The sequence below is a fragment of the Ipomoea nil genome, unplaced genomic scaffold, assembly GCF_001879475.1.
Source record: "Ipomoea nil cultivar Tokyo-kokei standard unplaced genomic scaffold, Asagao_1.1 scaffold0684, whole genome shotgun sequence".
Taxonomy (NCBI): Eukaryota; Viridiplantae; Streptophyta; class Magnoliopsida; order Solanales; family Convolvulaceae; genus Ipomoea; species Ipomoea nil.
In genome coordinates, this window is record NW_017617112.1 from 1,908,724 (window position 1) to 1,925,420 (window position 16,697).

General features: G+C 36.1%; 1 protein-coding gene across 1 annotated transcript; it reads left to right on the forward strand.

The window, feature by feature from the left end:
- Nucleotides 1-6,628: 6,628 nt before the first annotated feature.
- On the forward strand, nucleotides 6,629-9,964 carry LOC109175156 (putative late blight resistance protein homolog R1B-16). Its single transcript, XM_019324409.1, has 2 exons — nucleotides 6,629-9,488; nucleotides 9,610-9,964. Exons 1-2 carry the CDS (start codon nucleotides 6,864-6,866, stop codon nucleotides 9,928-9,930), a joined length of 2,946 nt encoding a protein of 981 aa, XP_019179954.1. The 5' UTR covers nucleotides 6,629-6,863; the 3' UTR covers nucleotides 9,931-9,964.
- Nucleotides 9,965-16,697: the final 6,733 nt, after the last annotated feature.

The following is a 16,697-nucleotide window of genomic DNA, read 5'->3' on the forward strand; positions in this document are numbered from 1 at the left end:
GCTCCAAACAGAAAGGCTGTCTCGCAACTCAAGCCGTGGTGTTGGCAGAATAGAAAAATGCGAAGAAGAATCAAAATTGACTTCACCTGCCAGACTGCACGCAGGAAGAATTTAAAGGCATCAAAATTTGTGATGGAATATAATGAGGAGAAACATTGAGAACAAAGTCAATGATTAACTCTACGACGAAGCTTGTTAATGATGACGGTGAAATGATTAAAATGCCTCATGCATCTTCCTTCATTTCCCGTCCCTCGTGGAAAGCCACCAACAATAAGTGATCCTATGGAGTTCTCCCGCAGCCACATAAGCTAAGTACTCATCATATATATATATATATATATATATATATATATATATATATATATATATATATATATATATATATATATATATATATATATATATATATATATATATATATATATATATATATATATATATATATATATATTGAAAGGTTTCCGTGCGGATGAATGCTTCCCGTGCGGATGTGCGGTGGATTAATGTGCGTGAGATTTGTACTCAATGTGTGTGAGTGTTGTGCTTAATGTGCCTAAGATTTGTACTTAATGTGCGTGAATGGGTAAAATGTAGCAGAAAATATAGATGTCAGCTTCTTCCCCATCCCCAGTAGCCATTGCCCCCTCCCTGATGATGATGATGCGGAGGCGAGCTATGGTGGTTAAGAATTATGAGAATAATACAACAGAAATCCACACTTAGCTGCTGTGCAAATTTTACTGTGCGTGCGTCATCTATATAAACATTCAATTGCACTGAAGGTAGCTAATAATCCAGAATCCATGGCCAAATTGAAGGAAGAAGTAACAAGAAGCTTGGGTTTTAATGTGCGTGAGTTTCTGTTCTGCTTCCTTCTGAGCTCGTAATTATGAAATACTCACGCATATTAAGCACAAATCTCACGCACATTAAACACAATACTCAGGCACATTAAGTACAAAACTCACGCATATTAACATGACGCACATTAAGTACAAATCTCAGGCACATTGAGTACAAATTTCACGCACATTAAGTATAAACCTCACGCACATTAATTCACCGCACATCCGCACGGGAAGCAACAAATGCACCTGATCCCTTCCCAATATATATATATATATATATATATATATATATATATATATATATATATATATATATATATATATATATATATATATATATATATATATATATATATATATATAGCCATAGATTTTGTATCATATAATCAATGGTGCATGCAATGATCTTTCATATATAATAGTGAAAGTCCGGTATCTAATGATCTATTTTTTGCATACATTATATGACTAATACAGTGATTAGTATGGGGATCGAGCATAAAAGCAAGGCATATAATAAATAGTTTATACCTGTGTTTTGAATTGATTTGGTTTAAATCATAATATTGAAGAAGATGGAGCATAGACGCATCATGGGATTTTTGGACCTCGCATCCTCTTTCCCTCTTCAATAAATGTTTAGGCAGCAGGTTTCCTGCCAATACTACAAGTGCAACCTACTTGCTTTGTAATTAAACCAGAGCCAGGTATTCTCATTTTTTCAAAGAAAATATTTAGACATGCATATATTTATATGATAGCTGGTTATTCTGTACAAGTAGCCATATTTCTCAGAAAACATATTTTTATTAAATATTTAAATATGCATGGTGATTAACTATGTGCTTCATATCAATGCCTATCAGTTGCTCGAATATGTTTTATGTCAATGTGAACCACCACTATAAAAGAGCACATGTTGGTTTGTTCTTGATAACAATTATTTGCTATAGGCCATGTATATGTTGAGATTAATCTCACATTTTATTATAGCTTGAATTTTTAGACATATATAGCATACCCAGAAGGCGAATTCATAGCACTAGTCATATGATAATAGCACTAGGACAATTTATATGACTAATGTCAAATTGACTTAATTCTGATTTGGAAGTCAATAATTTATTTGTCCAAATCCGTGCATATTGATCGTGCTAGTTTTATCATAAAATTATATCGCATGAGTATTGAATCTTGAATATCTCAAATCTGAGTATTTAAACAAAATAATAGTGCATATTTTCAATATAGTTTTGCCCAGAAGGTAAATACTTAGAGCACTAATTTTTATTTGACATATTTTGGTCTAAACCATCGGTTATGAATATTTGATTGAAAAAGATTCATAGAGCCTAAGTTGATCCCTGAAGGATAGTACGATCAATAAATTATTGTGATCCATTAATGTATAGAATAGAATGCATGATCTGAGAAGTTAATTCTTATGGATCATCCAGAATTATTTGACAATTTAGAATTTACTTCTCTATGTTTAATTTTCTGGACGGGTTTTACTTCCGGATAGTACCTTTCGAATGGTACATGAATCCGTTGTACTCCACTAAAAGTACATAACTAATTTTTTTTTTTAAATAGTGTGGGTCTCATTGTCATATGTGATAGTCACCTTGTACTCCTGTAGTAGTACATGACCAGATTATAATAAGTATTTTGAATGTCATTGAATTTTTTAAAAAGACATCAAAATTTTAGTTTTGTAAGAATGTACTTTATGAGTTCCGAGCCTTTCCTACTTGGCAATATGCCTGGTCATCGGATCATTTTTATTAAAGGTCTAGAAGACTTCTAATGGGATTGATTTTTGGATGACTAATGACTCGTGAAAAGTCTTAAATTTCTATCTTTAGTGCTATGATTATTCATCCAAAATATTTTATGATCATGTCACAAAGTAATACATGATATAGTTATTTAAAATGCTATGTGTTTGAGCTAGAAGTAAATTACGTCATAATAATTTGCCCGAAGCAAATTAGTTGTATATATTTTATGATGATGACTTCTCATATGTTTATGAATTTTTGAGATCCTGAATGGTCTCACCATCTATACATCTATTTGGCATTTAACGTATTTAAGATAGTTGCGTACTCGTATAATCTCATTTAATTAATATGTATGCTTTCTCTATTTTGACATATATGTGCATATACTTATGAGTAATTGTAAAGACCCAAATTCCTTTAAATTATGGCATGGACAATTGGGTTACTTAGGGCAAACATAATGAGTCAGATATTAGAATTTCTTACCCTTTATGAGTAAATTATAAAGCATACATGAATGAGAAATTACCAAATTATTTATTTTTGGGGATATTTGTATTAATTCAAATCTGACCCACTACATATCGTAGTTATTCCCCCATACACATAGTACGTGGTAGAATTACACATTTCCCGATCTGCGTTACTAGTCTTAGTATGTAGTTCATTTTATTGTATCATCACCTCACGCGTATCTCTATGAGCTCAAATTTAATGAAATGCCGAGAAGTTCCATGCAATGGAAAGATCTTCATTAGTTAAGAAATCCACGTACTAGTTAGATTGAACTAGAAGTTCAAAAGATAGTCTATATATTTGCGACTTTAGCAAATAATCTGCCAAACATATCTATTGATCATAGTGATCATAAAAGAGTGACTAGGTTCATATACCTTCCCCAACTTGGACCAAATATATCTACTGATACTCCTTGACGCCAGAGGTGTAGGAGATCTATCGGTGTAAAAGTTAAGAATCATAATACTAGATCTAGTAAATAAACATTGTCACTCTTGAAATAGTTTGAATAATTATGTCCTGCAGACGTTCGTCCAGATTACGAAAAACCCTAGTAAAATTATAAGTGCACCAAACAAACGTAATACTAGGGATGCGGAACGACCAGATCAAAATATCTTTGGAAAATGTCTAGAATCTGGTTGACTTAAATATTTCCATGAACAATTATAAATATGGGAGAGATTTATGAAAGTATTATAATTGTCGACAACAAAATTGCCTTCAAATTGCTCATATTATATGACAATCTAGATCCAAAACTAGGTGCCAGAAGCACCTAGATTGATTAAAGTATAAAGAGAGCAATTAAAGGCATATACAGCTCAACTCGCTAATATATTACTTCCGTACACCATTGAGGTATTAACCATGTAGGCTACAAATGGTGTGGAAGGAAACAAGAATAACGAGGTAATAATGTATGAAGCGAGTTTGTAGCCTATGGGTTCACGCAGAGACCCTTAATTGATTTAATAAATATACTCTCCCACGATAAATGACATTAAGTTCCGCTACATAATATTATTGGCAGAATAATAATAAATTTAGATATGCGGTTAATATTTATTTTGAGAAATCGCTAATGGATTTATAATTCCCGAAATGAGAATTTAAGTGTCATTATTTACTCTTTAAAGGGTTGCGAATGGAGTTAATATCCTCATTGAAGGAATAATATGTACCATTGTGTGCTCGATAAAGGGTTGATAATGAACTTATTTATTATTTATTATCTAAGTCAATATTGATGGTGGAAAACATCAATGAAATATATAAAGGGCTTGATGATGTCAGCCCATATCTAAAGACGGAGTTTTTGAAATAAAAGGCTTGTGAAAGCTAAGTATTATCTCGACTTGAAGATCGAGTTTTTCCATTGAATGAATTTTATACACCAGTTAGCCTATTTTTCACCTATCTATATGGTTAAGCTAAGTATCATGGTTTCGTCAAACTATAAGGTTGCCTAATAATCTCTTGAAGTAGATAAGGAACCGTTTAGACTCGGTAAGGATACCTTAACAGTCCTTTACTTCATTTTTTCGTTGGAGCACCTTTTAGAACCAGAAGTTCCATAATCGCAATAGACATGATATTTGCGATAAAATTGCTAGCAATATCTAAGGCTCCTACTACAAAGAAATATTGGAATAATGTTTATTCCGGGTCACAAAAGATTTTGGCATTTATATGAGAAACAAATGTATGGTTTTGATAGGCTGTTTGGGTATGGGCTATTATATATGTTTGATCCCCGTGATGCCAAAAAAAAAAAACACTTCCAAACTGGTTAAACAATGATTTCCCCCAATGTCCCGAATGAGGACAATAACGCTTGAGTTTGCACAAATAATATATGAGTATGTTAAAGAATAATTGACAAAACATATGTAGCGTCAAAACCAAACCAAGACGGGCTCTAGAAGAGTCGCAAAATTATTGTGCAACATATTCACTCTAGTGACAATCCAGAAGATTTGACTAATCCATTTCTACAATTTTGGATATATATTATGTGTGGATTTGAAGATTGTCTTCTTGAGGGGGAGTATCATTTTACAATCCTGAAGATTGGGTTTTGAAGACTAGCAACTGTATTCTTTTCCTTAGTTAAGTTTACCTCACGGGGTTTTTCCTTAAATCTAAGGTTTTTTAACGAGGTAGTTAATCTAAAGCAAGAATACACATACACCATGCACTTTTTCCTCAAATAGTTTTTCCCATTGGGTTTTACAATGAGGTTTTTAACGAGGCATGTGTAAGATATAGTAATGTAAATGGGGAGAGGTAAACAAACCCCAAAATCCTGATGATTATGCCCTGAAGGCTTATGGTTGTACTCTTTTTTTCCTTAATTAAGTTTTTCCCACATGGTTTTCTTAAGTTAAGGTTTTTAATGAGGCGACCAATATAATATATGTTTTTACATATATCATGTACTCTTTTCTTCAACTAGGTCTTTCCCACGCGGTTTTCCTAGTGAAGTTTTTAATGAGGCATGAATGTATTTCCTATTGTACTCTTTTCTTGTCTAGATTTTTTCCCACCGGGTTTTCCTGGCAAGTTTTTAACGAGGCATGATTATGACAAAATAATGTCCAAGGGGGAGTGTTGTAAAATATAAATATGGACATTATTCTAGCATTAATGATTTGATTAGTAATGGCTTGTTATTTATGGTATGATTATGTAATGCCAGTTATATACATTGATGTAATGTTATCAATGAAGGAAGGAATGAAAAGAGTCCTTTCTCTGATCTTGAATCTTCTTTTACTGTTCTTCACGAGCTAAAGGCCTGCAGACAAATCTGCATTATAACAGTTTTCACTTTTCAATTAATAACTTGGGATTCCATTAATTAAAAGAATTCAATAATACTCACGGAATTGAATCCCCAGCCAATTCTTGTTTGATGGACTCCTCCAACTTTGATAATCATGAAATAAATTTATCATATTTCCTTTACTTTAGTAATTGGAAACAAATTTATAAAATTTCTAATATTGTATCTTAATATATATGTACTTGGAACCAATACATCTTACTCTTCAATTCTTATACAATATTTGTTCCTTTGAAACAAGATCACGTTACAGCTACACAAGTACATTATATTCCCAAATGATTATAGAAAACCAATTGTCTGATTGGCAGAGAGATACTATTGCAACTGTCTTCTACACAGGAACTATTCCCAAATGTTTTGCACTGTTAATGTAAGGTGTTGATTGGTAGTTTCTTACATATAACATAAATCTTGGAGATTATGATTAAATCCACTTAAGAGAACAATTAAGATTGAACTCTTGTAAATTTTGAAGATCAAAACTTCCAAATCTAGAAGATAATACTGCATTCGCAGGATGAAACTAATTCAGTTGAAACTTACTCAAATCAATATTCTTCTTGTCTCCATTGATTGGTGAAAAAAAAAAAAACAAAAAACAAAAAACACTATGCCCTGGCCAACATTTGAATTATTGCACCAAGTAGTGGAAACTTTAGAGCTGGAAAGCTAAAGGTTAAAAAAGCTGTCGGCAATGAATTATTGCACTCAGATCAGTGGCATTACCCAATTCCACCCATCTTGCTTTGCTTTGATCTGCTAATCTGCACTCAAACAAACTGAGAAAAACTACTCTCATTTCATTTACATTACACCTATACTAACAGAGAGAGATACAGATCGAGAGAGAAAAGAATGGCTTGTGTAGCTGTAAATTCTCTTATCACAACATTAGAGCTTGAGTTCTTGCAACCTCACCCTCGTCCAATCCTACAACAAATGGAACTCATCCCTTTTAACAAAGACCTCATCCAATCTCTCCATGCAAAGCTTGGTTTTCTGATACAACTGTTCGACGAGTTCAGAATGGATGGTGTTGAAGCAATTAAAGACTTGGAAACAAAGCTCAGAGATGTAGCTTTCAGAGTAGAAGATGAAATTGAACACCATGTGGTACATCTCTATAAAGAAGCTGACGATGAAATGGGACAAGGGGACACTGAAGCCAAAAAAACCCAGCATTCTCATAGACTTAGTCATGTATTGCAACAAGCAATAAAAGACATTGATGCTATTAAAGAAGAGCTGGAGAAAGTCATGATGGAGTACAAGCATGTCATAGCTGTGCAAGGAAGGGAGACTACACTTGATGATGATGTTAATCCAAAATCTGATGATGAACTTGTCAAGATGGACGGTTCCAGTTCCTCCAATCATGCTTCACACACTGATGACATAATGGTTGGGAAAAACAATGAGTTCGAGATTATAAGGAAGATGCTAATACAACATCCATCTAAACAACGAGAAGTCTCAATTCAAGGTATGGGAGGAATCGGCAAGACAACGTTAGCAAGACGAGTTTATGAAGATCCATCTATTGTCTCCCACTTTGACAAGCAAATATGGGTTGTTGTATCACAACATCACAATAAGAGGCAAATGCTCTTAGATCTTGTTGCAGGTTCTAAAGACAATCTAAAAGACAGCAGTGATGAGGACCTAGCATTAAAGCTCTACCAAAGTTTGAAGGGTCAAAGGTACTTGGTAGTGATGGATGATGTATGGAGCAGAGAGTCATGGAATGAAGTTAACTCTTGCTTTCCAGATGATATAAATGGGAGTCGAGTATTGTTGACTACTCGCGTTGCAGAGGTGGCTACTTGTATTGGCTCTAACAATTACTTTTCCCATCAAATGCAGTTTTTAGATCAAAGTGAAAGTTGGGAATTATTTCATAAAAAGGCATGCAAATCTCAGGGTGTTGAATTTGATACAATTGGGAGACCAATTGTTGAGAAATGTAAAGGATTGCCTTTGGCAATTGTTGTGGTAGCAGGTTTATTTTCAAAACTCAATACACTACATGAGTGGAAGAAAACTGCTAATGCTCTAATAAGTTCTACTTCAACATCAACTCTAGATGACGAAGAATGTTGGACAATCCTCTCATTGAGTTATAGTCACTTGCCCCATAATTTGAAAGCTTGTTTTTTATATTTAGGAGTTTTTCCAGAAGATAAAGTGATCAATGCTAACAACCTTGCAAGGTTATGGGCTGCGGAAGGACTTGTAAAGGCATTGAAGAATGAGAGTTTTGAAGCGGTGGCTAAAAGGTACATAAATGAACTTATGGATAGAAACTTAATTCTTGTAAGCAAAAGAAGTAGTTGTGGAAGAAAAATTAAGGAGTTTAGAGTACATGATTTATTGCATGCCTTTTGTGTAAGAGAAGGTCATAACCAGAGTCTTTTGCATGTTGTGGATGAAAGTGGTTGCAATTTCCCTCAGAAAGGTGTCCGTTGGATAAGAATCGAAAGGGTGTCATTTAAAGATTTTGACATCTCTGCGCTACATTCTCTGTCAAAACACTGCCGGTCCATCTTTCATTTTGCGCTGTCGCCCATAGATTCAATAATTTTGGAAATTTTCAGCCTATTGAGGGTACTCTATGTTGCTGAATACCTTTTGCCAACTCCGACTGATGTTCATATTCATTTGAGATACCTATGGATATCCAGGCAATGTGATTCTTGTCATTCATTTTTCTCCAACGCTTGGAATCTTCAAACATATCGTGTGTTTCACGATATGGGATTGCGCCATTTGGAGCTTCCACAACTACAGTATATTAGCTGTCGAAAACTTTATGGATCTTTTCCCGAACCTGCTCATCAAAACTTGCAGGTCATTTCTAGTTTGCAGGCTAGTCAATGCGACCAAGAGTCGTTAACAAAAGTTCCATACCTAAAGAGGGTAGGAATTACTATAGGCAACCCCAATGATTGCATTAAGAACATTGACTGTTTACAGCAGCTCGAGAGTTTGTCTCTTCATTTTGATTCATTGAGCTATGGAATTCGGGATATGATGGCTCAAATCATTAACAATATTCTTCTCTTGAAAAACATTAGGAAGTTGAGGTTTGATTTTATGAAATCTGAGTGGAAGGCAATTAATGTTTTGAGCAAGTTACCAAGGTTTGAAGTGCTCAAGTTAAGGTATTCTAAGCTTGGAAAAAAGTGGGAAGTACCAGAGAATGTGAAATTCTGCCACTTAATTTGTTTGAAAATTTCGCATGATAATCTCAAGCATTGGGAAGTTGGTGCAGATAATTTTCCAAAACTTGAGCGGCTATTCCTTAACAAATGCTTTAAATTGAGAGAGATCCCGAATAGCTTTGCAGAAATTCCAACATTGAACTTAATCCAATTAAAGAGGTGTCGTCCTTCTGCAGTGATGTCAGCCAAGCAAATTGAGGCTGAACAGCATGACTATGGAAACGAGAATATGGTTGTCATTGAGATAGACACAATAGAGGTCTCTCGATCAATCTCCATTTCTTTTTATCAATTGCTTTATATTTCAGTCTCCTTTAATTTTTCTCCCAACTTCATTTAGTGTCATCACAACGTAATTTGTTTTCATTGATTCATGACAGTTTCGCCCTCTTGAAGATGACTCCGATGAAGGCGAGTTTGACGAAGATGACTCCGATGAAGGCGAGTTTGACGAAGATGACTCCGATGAAGGTGAGTTTGACAAAGATGACTCCGATGAAGGCAATTTTGATGAAGATGACTCCGACGAAGGCGAGTTTTTGTGGGAAGAGCAGATGGTTGTTGTGGCTGTTTTTGCAATTTTGGTGTTTGAAATGGTTTCTGGTTCACAGGTTCTTCAGCTGAAAATTGGAATAGGGTATAGATTACTATATTTCTGTCTTGTATTGCAGGCCTGGCTGCTTCTAGGAATGAACAAATGAACAATATAATCTGCTGGATTTAAGGCTTGCTAGATGGATTTAATACTCAATATAGTCCTCGACTATAGTTGTTTTACTCGATTTAATTCTAAGTGATTTTTTTTGTGTTTAATTTAGTCGTCAACTTTTGTAGTTTTTGCGTACAACTCCTTTATGTTCTACTATCATTCTGTCTAAAATTTCTTCTTTGTTTTTCCCTTACTGTGTGAAATGTGAATGAAAACTGCCGTGGAATGTGGAATTGTGCAATGGTTATTTTCTTAAGTGCAGATTTGCAGGTAATAGAGGAGAAAAACAGATTTTAATTCAAACATTTAAATTCTACTTCATTGAAACTAATTTGGTTACTGTACCTATAGTTTCATAAATATTTCAAATTATAATATTCGGCTAGTGAGTAGTGATTTTTTTAATGTGTATTATAATATATGTGTTATGATATTGGCTTTCAATTTTTGGCAGAAAAAAGATGGAGGCAGAATTTTTTTTCACTGTTAAATGTTGCAGAGAAGACTCATGGTTTGTACTTTTATTATGATGTCAATTAAACACTGAGGTGACTATTGCTTTGATATTTATAACTTACAAGGCATCACTTTTTCCTTGTTCTTTAAATTTTTGTTAGCTTATGCCACTTGAAAGATTTCTGTATATCTATGTAGAGTTACAGACTAATGCATGAGAGTGATTTATGAGTATCTTTCAACTGATGATGAATTAAGAACAATGATTTTTTTGAAACAATGATTTTGATTTTCATGAAGCTTTATATGTGGAGAAATTTGTATCACCTGAAACTAGCAAAATGTTGGCCAAAGTGTTCACTCCCTGAAAGTTGTTGTACCTTTGATAATTATATTGGTCTAGGTCGTGTAGAATTTCTTAAGAAATTAGTGATTACATTAATTTCTTCTACATAGTCATGTGATGGTGACTGAGGAAGAGGTAATTCTTAGGTGATTGTTACTGCCTGGAGTGCCTGCTGGTACTTTCTTTAGTTGTCATTTAAGTTTTGTTCATTTGGTTAATTTTTTTTTTCTCTTATAATTCCTTTCAAAAAATTGGTTTTATTTGTGTTATTTAATTCCAGCTTCTTATAATCCCTTTCAAAAATCCTACACTGATGACAACATTACTCTAACATCGCGATTGCCTGACAATGCTAATTCTGTAAATGTACAAGGTGAAATTGAGAACTTGAAGCTTGTTAGTGTTACTATTATTATTGTTATTTTATTATATGTATCATAGTTTATAATTGTGTGGCCATAAAATAAGTCTTAGATGATTAGTCTATTAGTCAGGAGTGTTTAGTGGTGTAATATGATATACTCTTCTGTAATCTCTTTTGGTTGTAACTGAATGAAATTATCTCTCTAATTTGGTATCAGCCTTACCGATCCTTCTTATCGCTTCCTTTATCCCAAAACATCCCAAACACCACCGCCAAACCGCCATGTCTTCCAATTCACCCGAGAGAACAATCTCCGCCGCCGGTGGCTCCTCCCCGACCGGCACAAATCCTCTCACCGGCGCTCACCACTTCATCTCTATGAAGTTAACGAGTAGGAACTTCCTCTTTTGGCTCACCCAGCTTATCCCATTCTTGCGTGGGCAAGGCCTCATCGGGTTTGTCGACGGCAGCACGCAGTGTCCTCCTCCAACCGTTGCCGCAACTCCCGCCAGAGAGTCGAGCTCCAGCGCTACCACGACTGATCCGATCCCCAATCCGACACACAATGTGTGGGTTCAACAGGATCAGTCGATCCTCTCCCTTCTCATCTCCTCAATGTCCGACGAAGTCCTCCACCTCGCAGGTGGCCGGAGCACCGCCGCGAAGGTTTGGCGTTCCATCTGCACGGCGTTAGGGTCGAACACTCAGGCGCGGTGCCTCAATCTGCTAGGCCAATTCCAGTCCCTCCGGCAAGGCAATGCGTCGTTGGCAGACTATCTCGGCTGGGCAGAGCTTCTAGTCAAGGCACTTGCCCAGGCCGGCCAATCTCTCTCCCTTGCAGAATAGAATCTGTACGTCCTGAGAGGCATTCGACCGGAGTACAGGACATATGCTGCCTCCTTGACTGCCAACTCTCCGGTGGCCCTGCCGTAGATGGCTCCAAGCCGCCGATTTCATTCTCGCCGGCGACTATCCCACGGCGGCAGATGGTGGTCTTGGTGGCTCGCATACCGGGCGATGTATGCTGGACGTGGGCGTGGTGGCAGTAGCAGCTCGCATGGAGAAGGTGACCGGCGTGGTGGCAGTAGCAGCTCGCATGGAGAAGGTGACCGGCGAGGTGGCCGCGTCGGTCGCAACAGCAATCACGGACGTGGTGGCCGTGGCAGGAAAGGTGCACCAAGGTGCCAAATTTGCCGGTCACACGGCCATACAACAGTTTACTGCTTCAAACGGTACTCTACTCCACCTCCGGCTCAAGCCAATGTGGCGGTTTCCAGCGACACCACGGCGGCGCCCGTACCTCCGGCGAATGCGTGGTATCCCGACACCGGAGCCACGGCACATGCCACACCCGATACCGGCATGTTAAATAACTCGGAGGATTATGGCGGCTCGGACACGCTCCGGATTGGAAATGGTACAGGTTTGGCTATCTTGCGAATTGGCCATGCATCTATTCCATCCGTGTCAAAACAATTATTCATGTCTAATGTGTTGCACGTCCCTAAATTAACCGTTCAATTATTATCTGTCCAAAAATTCGCTAATGATAATAGGGTTTATTTTGAGTTTCATGACAGTTGCTTTCTTGTGAAGGATTCCAAAACCAAGGCCACACTTCTTAAGGGTCTTACCTCGGGCGGTCTATACAAGCTACCTGTGTCACGGTGCCACTTTGCGTTTGTTAGTTCCCGTGCTACCGCCGGCGGTATGGAGTCGCAGGCTTGGTCACCCACACAATCTATTTCAAAATAAAGTCCTCCAGAATTGCTCAGTTCAGTCAAAAAATGTCAAAGATTTGGGGTCGTGCACAGCTTTCCATCTCGGCAAGTCCTCCCGTTTCAAGTTATATAGGATTGATAATTCTAGCCAAAATGTACTAGATCTCCTATATACAGATATCTGGGGCCCTGGCCCTGTAGTGTCGGTTTAGACACACTGTAGTGTCTAACGCGCGGTGCATAATTGATCATGCATCGTGGTGCATGATATAATTTGCCGCTATTAAGCTAGCTGCAAACCTGCAATTCATGAAAGTGTAAAAAAAAAAAAAAAAAGACAAAAAAGGACATCTTCATAAAATTTAAATTAGTTTGTTTACATATTAAAATTTAACATTTTGTCTTCAAAAAAATTAAGATTTTGAAATAAAACTATTAGCATAATCATGATCTAGCATCCCATAATGAATTGAAGTAGCAATATTGTTGCAAATCTCCTTCAGCTAATAATAATAATAATAATAATAATAATAATAATAATAATAATAATAATAATAATGGATCCGGTGGTTCGCCGGCGACACATGAGCTTTCCGGCTGGGAGAGTGCTTGGATATGTGCCGGAAGTACTCGTTCACTTCGCATAGGTCAATTCGGGTGAAGGAAGAAATTGGATGTAAAATGATGGGTTGCGAAATTACAAAATTGTCCATGATTTTTAACACTAGTTAGTGAAAAATTTGACCGGAGGGTTACATTGACTACAATTAAAACAATTGAGGGATCAATTTTACAAAATTGACAATGAGGGACTACATTGCATATCTGGGAACAATTGGGGGACTAAAAGTACAATTTTCCCTAATAATAATATTTGCGGTGAAAGTTGCGGATAAAAGAGAAGAGAAAAATGTTTTAATTGGGAAGGATAAATAAGTTCATTTCTTTAAAATAATAATGATAAAGATGAAAAAAAAAAAGTTAGGAAGCTACTAGCTTATTTTGAAACGTTACCTAAAGTAGCGTTCCAAAATAAGCTCTTATTTTAAGCTATGGGCTTATTTTGGAAATATTATCAAACAGAGCTTATAACTTATTAGTAGCTTAAAATGAGTTATAAGCTCCTAAATAAGCTCTGTGAAACAGAGCCTTAGAATTTTAAACTTGAGCGCCTAATTCTTCATAATTATTGTCATTTGAGAGAGATCTTAAATAGTTTTGCAGAATTCCCCTCTGTTTTCCATTTTTCATTTCTTCAATTTTCCATTTCTCTTGTTTTCAATTTTTTTCTAAGAAAAAAGGGTTAGAAATGTTGTTGTAAGGGATTGAAATGTAGATCTACTTTCTCCATTTCTTCAAATTTGGATATCGAATTAGTTAAATGAATTCTCCAAATTCTAAAAAAATTTCTCCATTTTTCAATTTGGAAAAAAGGTTTTAGTAAATAAGTTTGGCCATCTTTTGTTTTCAATTTCTCCAATTTTTTTTTTAAATGACTCATTTCTTTAAAGTATGAAATTGTCTTCCTTTTGGCATCAGATTCTAGTGGCTATGGCGCTGGAAGAAAGGCGAGGTGTTCAATAACCATACGTTGTCGATAGACCAAAAGATGGAGTGGCTTAATCGCTAAGATATTGAGGTAATTAAAGGCGGCGTTTGCAAAAAGATGGACTCCGGTGAGGAGAAGCACGCCGACTGTCGACTCCCAAGTAGCATGGACTAAGCCGGCCAATGGTTGGATGAAACTCAACGTCGACGACTGCTACAAGGGTAGTGGAGTGGCAGGCTGTGGTGGCCTTTTAAGAGACTCGCATGGGAGCTGGTGTAGAGGCTTCACATATAACTTAGGGAGATGCTCAATTGAAGAGGCTGAGGCTTGGGCTATTCTGCAGGGGATCCGTTTGGCGAAGGATTATGGCGTAACTACACTCTTGGTTGAATGCGACTCAAAGACCATTGTGAATAGCTTGCGCAGTGTTCCTGATGGGCATGCCTAAAGCAACAATATTGTTCGGGGCTGCGCCCGAGAGGCAGCAACTCTAACTGAAGAGGCCTTCAACCATGTTTACAGGGAACAGAACAAAGTTGGTGATAGCCTGGCCTCGATGACGCTCTCCCACCAGATCGGGCTTCGAATTTTAGAGGATTTCCCCCAGAGCTTTGGGATGCTATTCGTCAAGACCTGATTGGAGCCAAATTTTCATGGAGAATTCCCCAGGACAGAGTTAGGGGAAACGATTGTAGCTTGTGTTTTTGGGTGTCCCCTCATCTATGATAAAAAACAAAAAAAAAATGAAATTGTCTTCCTTTTGCCATGAGTCACCCAAGCAAATTGAAGCTGAGCAGCGTGACTATGGAAACAACTAACACAGTAAAGATCTCTCACCCTTACTCTTTCTCAATTGCTTTTCATTTCACTCTCAACACATCAGTTAAGGGTGTGTTTAGTTCATTGGTTTACACACTAGCAATGTGAATCAAAATCTCATAGTTAGTGTTCTGTTGACAATTTTTTAAAACAAAATTACGGGATTTGATTAACCTTTTAATTAAAACTTCATCCCATAATTTAAAAGGGGTATCATTCCATCTTATTGGTAATTAATATGATTGTTAAGTTTGGATTAGTTCCTTTAAATTTTTTATTTGATTTTTTTTTTTGTTCATATTAGTGTTTTGGATATCATTATATTAAAATCAATTGTCTTAATTTTTTATTTTTGTATTTTTAAAACCTTTATTCTCATTATAGAGTGATACACAACCAAACATCAATATTGACAATCATTCCAATTCCACTATACTACCAAACATGTAAAATACTTTTACCAAAACACATTACAATTATCAAGTATTTGATTCTCATTTCGATTTTGATTTCCTTTTGCGAACTAAATACACCCATAGTTTCATCATATTATTCACGAGCAAATACCAATTTTGGTCCCACGAGTATTAGCAAAATGACAGTTTTAGTCCACATGTTTAATTCCTACCAATTTTCATCCACGACTATTACTTTAGTACCAATTTTCATCCACGACTATTGTTTTAGTGCCAAAATTCATCACGCCGGTCACACATTTGTTTAAAACATGTCGAACTATGAAATTATTAAGGGTATTTTCGTCTTTTTAAAATTAAGATCCCAATTTGAGCATGAATAAAATGATTTAAGCCCTAAGATCTATCGCGATTCGCAATTTCTCTTCTCAAATTAAAGTAGGATGAGGAGGAGAACTGCCAATTGAGACGGATCTTAGGGCTTACATCCCTTTATTCATGCTCAAATTAGAGTCTTAAGTTGGAAAGGACGAAAATGCCCTTAAAATTTTTAGATTTTGACATGTCTTGGATGGAGGGGTGACCGGCGTGATGAATTTTGGTACTAAAATAATAGTCATGGATGAGAATTGGTACTAAAACAATAATCGTGTGATGAAAATTGGTAGAAATTAAACATATAGACCAAAACTGTCATTTTACTAATACTTATGGGATCAAAATTGGTATTTGCTCTATTATTCACTCTCTGAACATGCCAATAGTATTGACATAACTTTATTTAATTAACTCACAATAGTGGCTTAGCATTGAGAAAGTGGTGGGTACAAGCCATGAAAAGTCTGTGGGTTTAATTGTTTAATTTATTTAACAACTGTGCACATGGACTACTAACACATATGGCACATAAAAAATTCACCCATTTAATTATATTACAACTAAGCTAAGGAAAAGTAAAAAGGATTTGGACGTGCTGACAACACATAAACAAATTTTCGGTAGCTGTAAGATTCCACTAAACATTAAACAATTGCAGCTCATGTTATGTCGTCATTCTCTAACTCTATAATCTTTACAAGTTGCAGTTC

What these genes read in the sequence shown, in the direction of transcription:
- LOC109175156 (XM_019324409.1), top strand. Translation starts at nt 6,864, where the DNA reads ATGGCTTGTGTAGCTGTAAATTCTCTTATCACAACATTAGAGCTTGAG. An exon ending in TTGAGATAGACACAATAGAG is followed by an intron (nt 9,489 to 9,609) that starts GTCTCTCGATCA and finishes GATTCATGACAG; the next exon opens with TTTCGCCCTCTTGAAGATGA.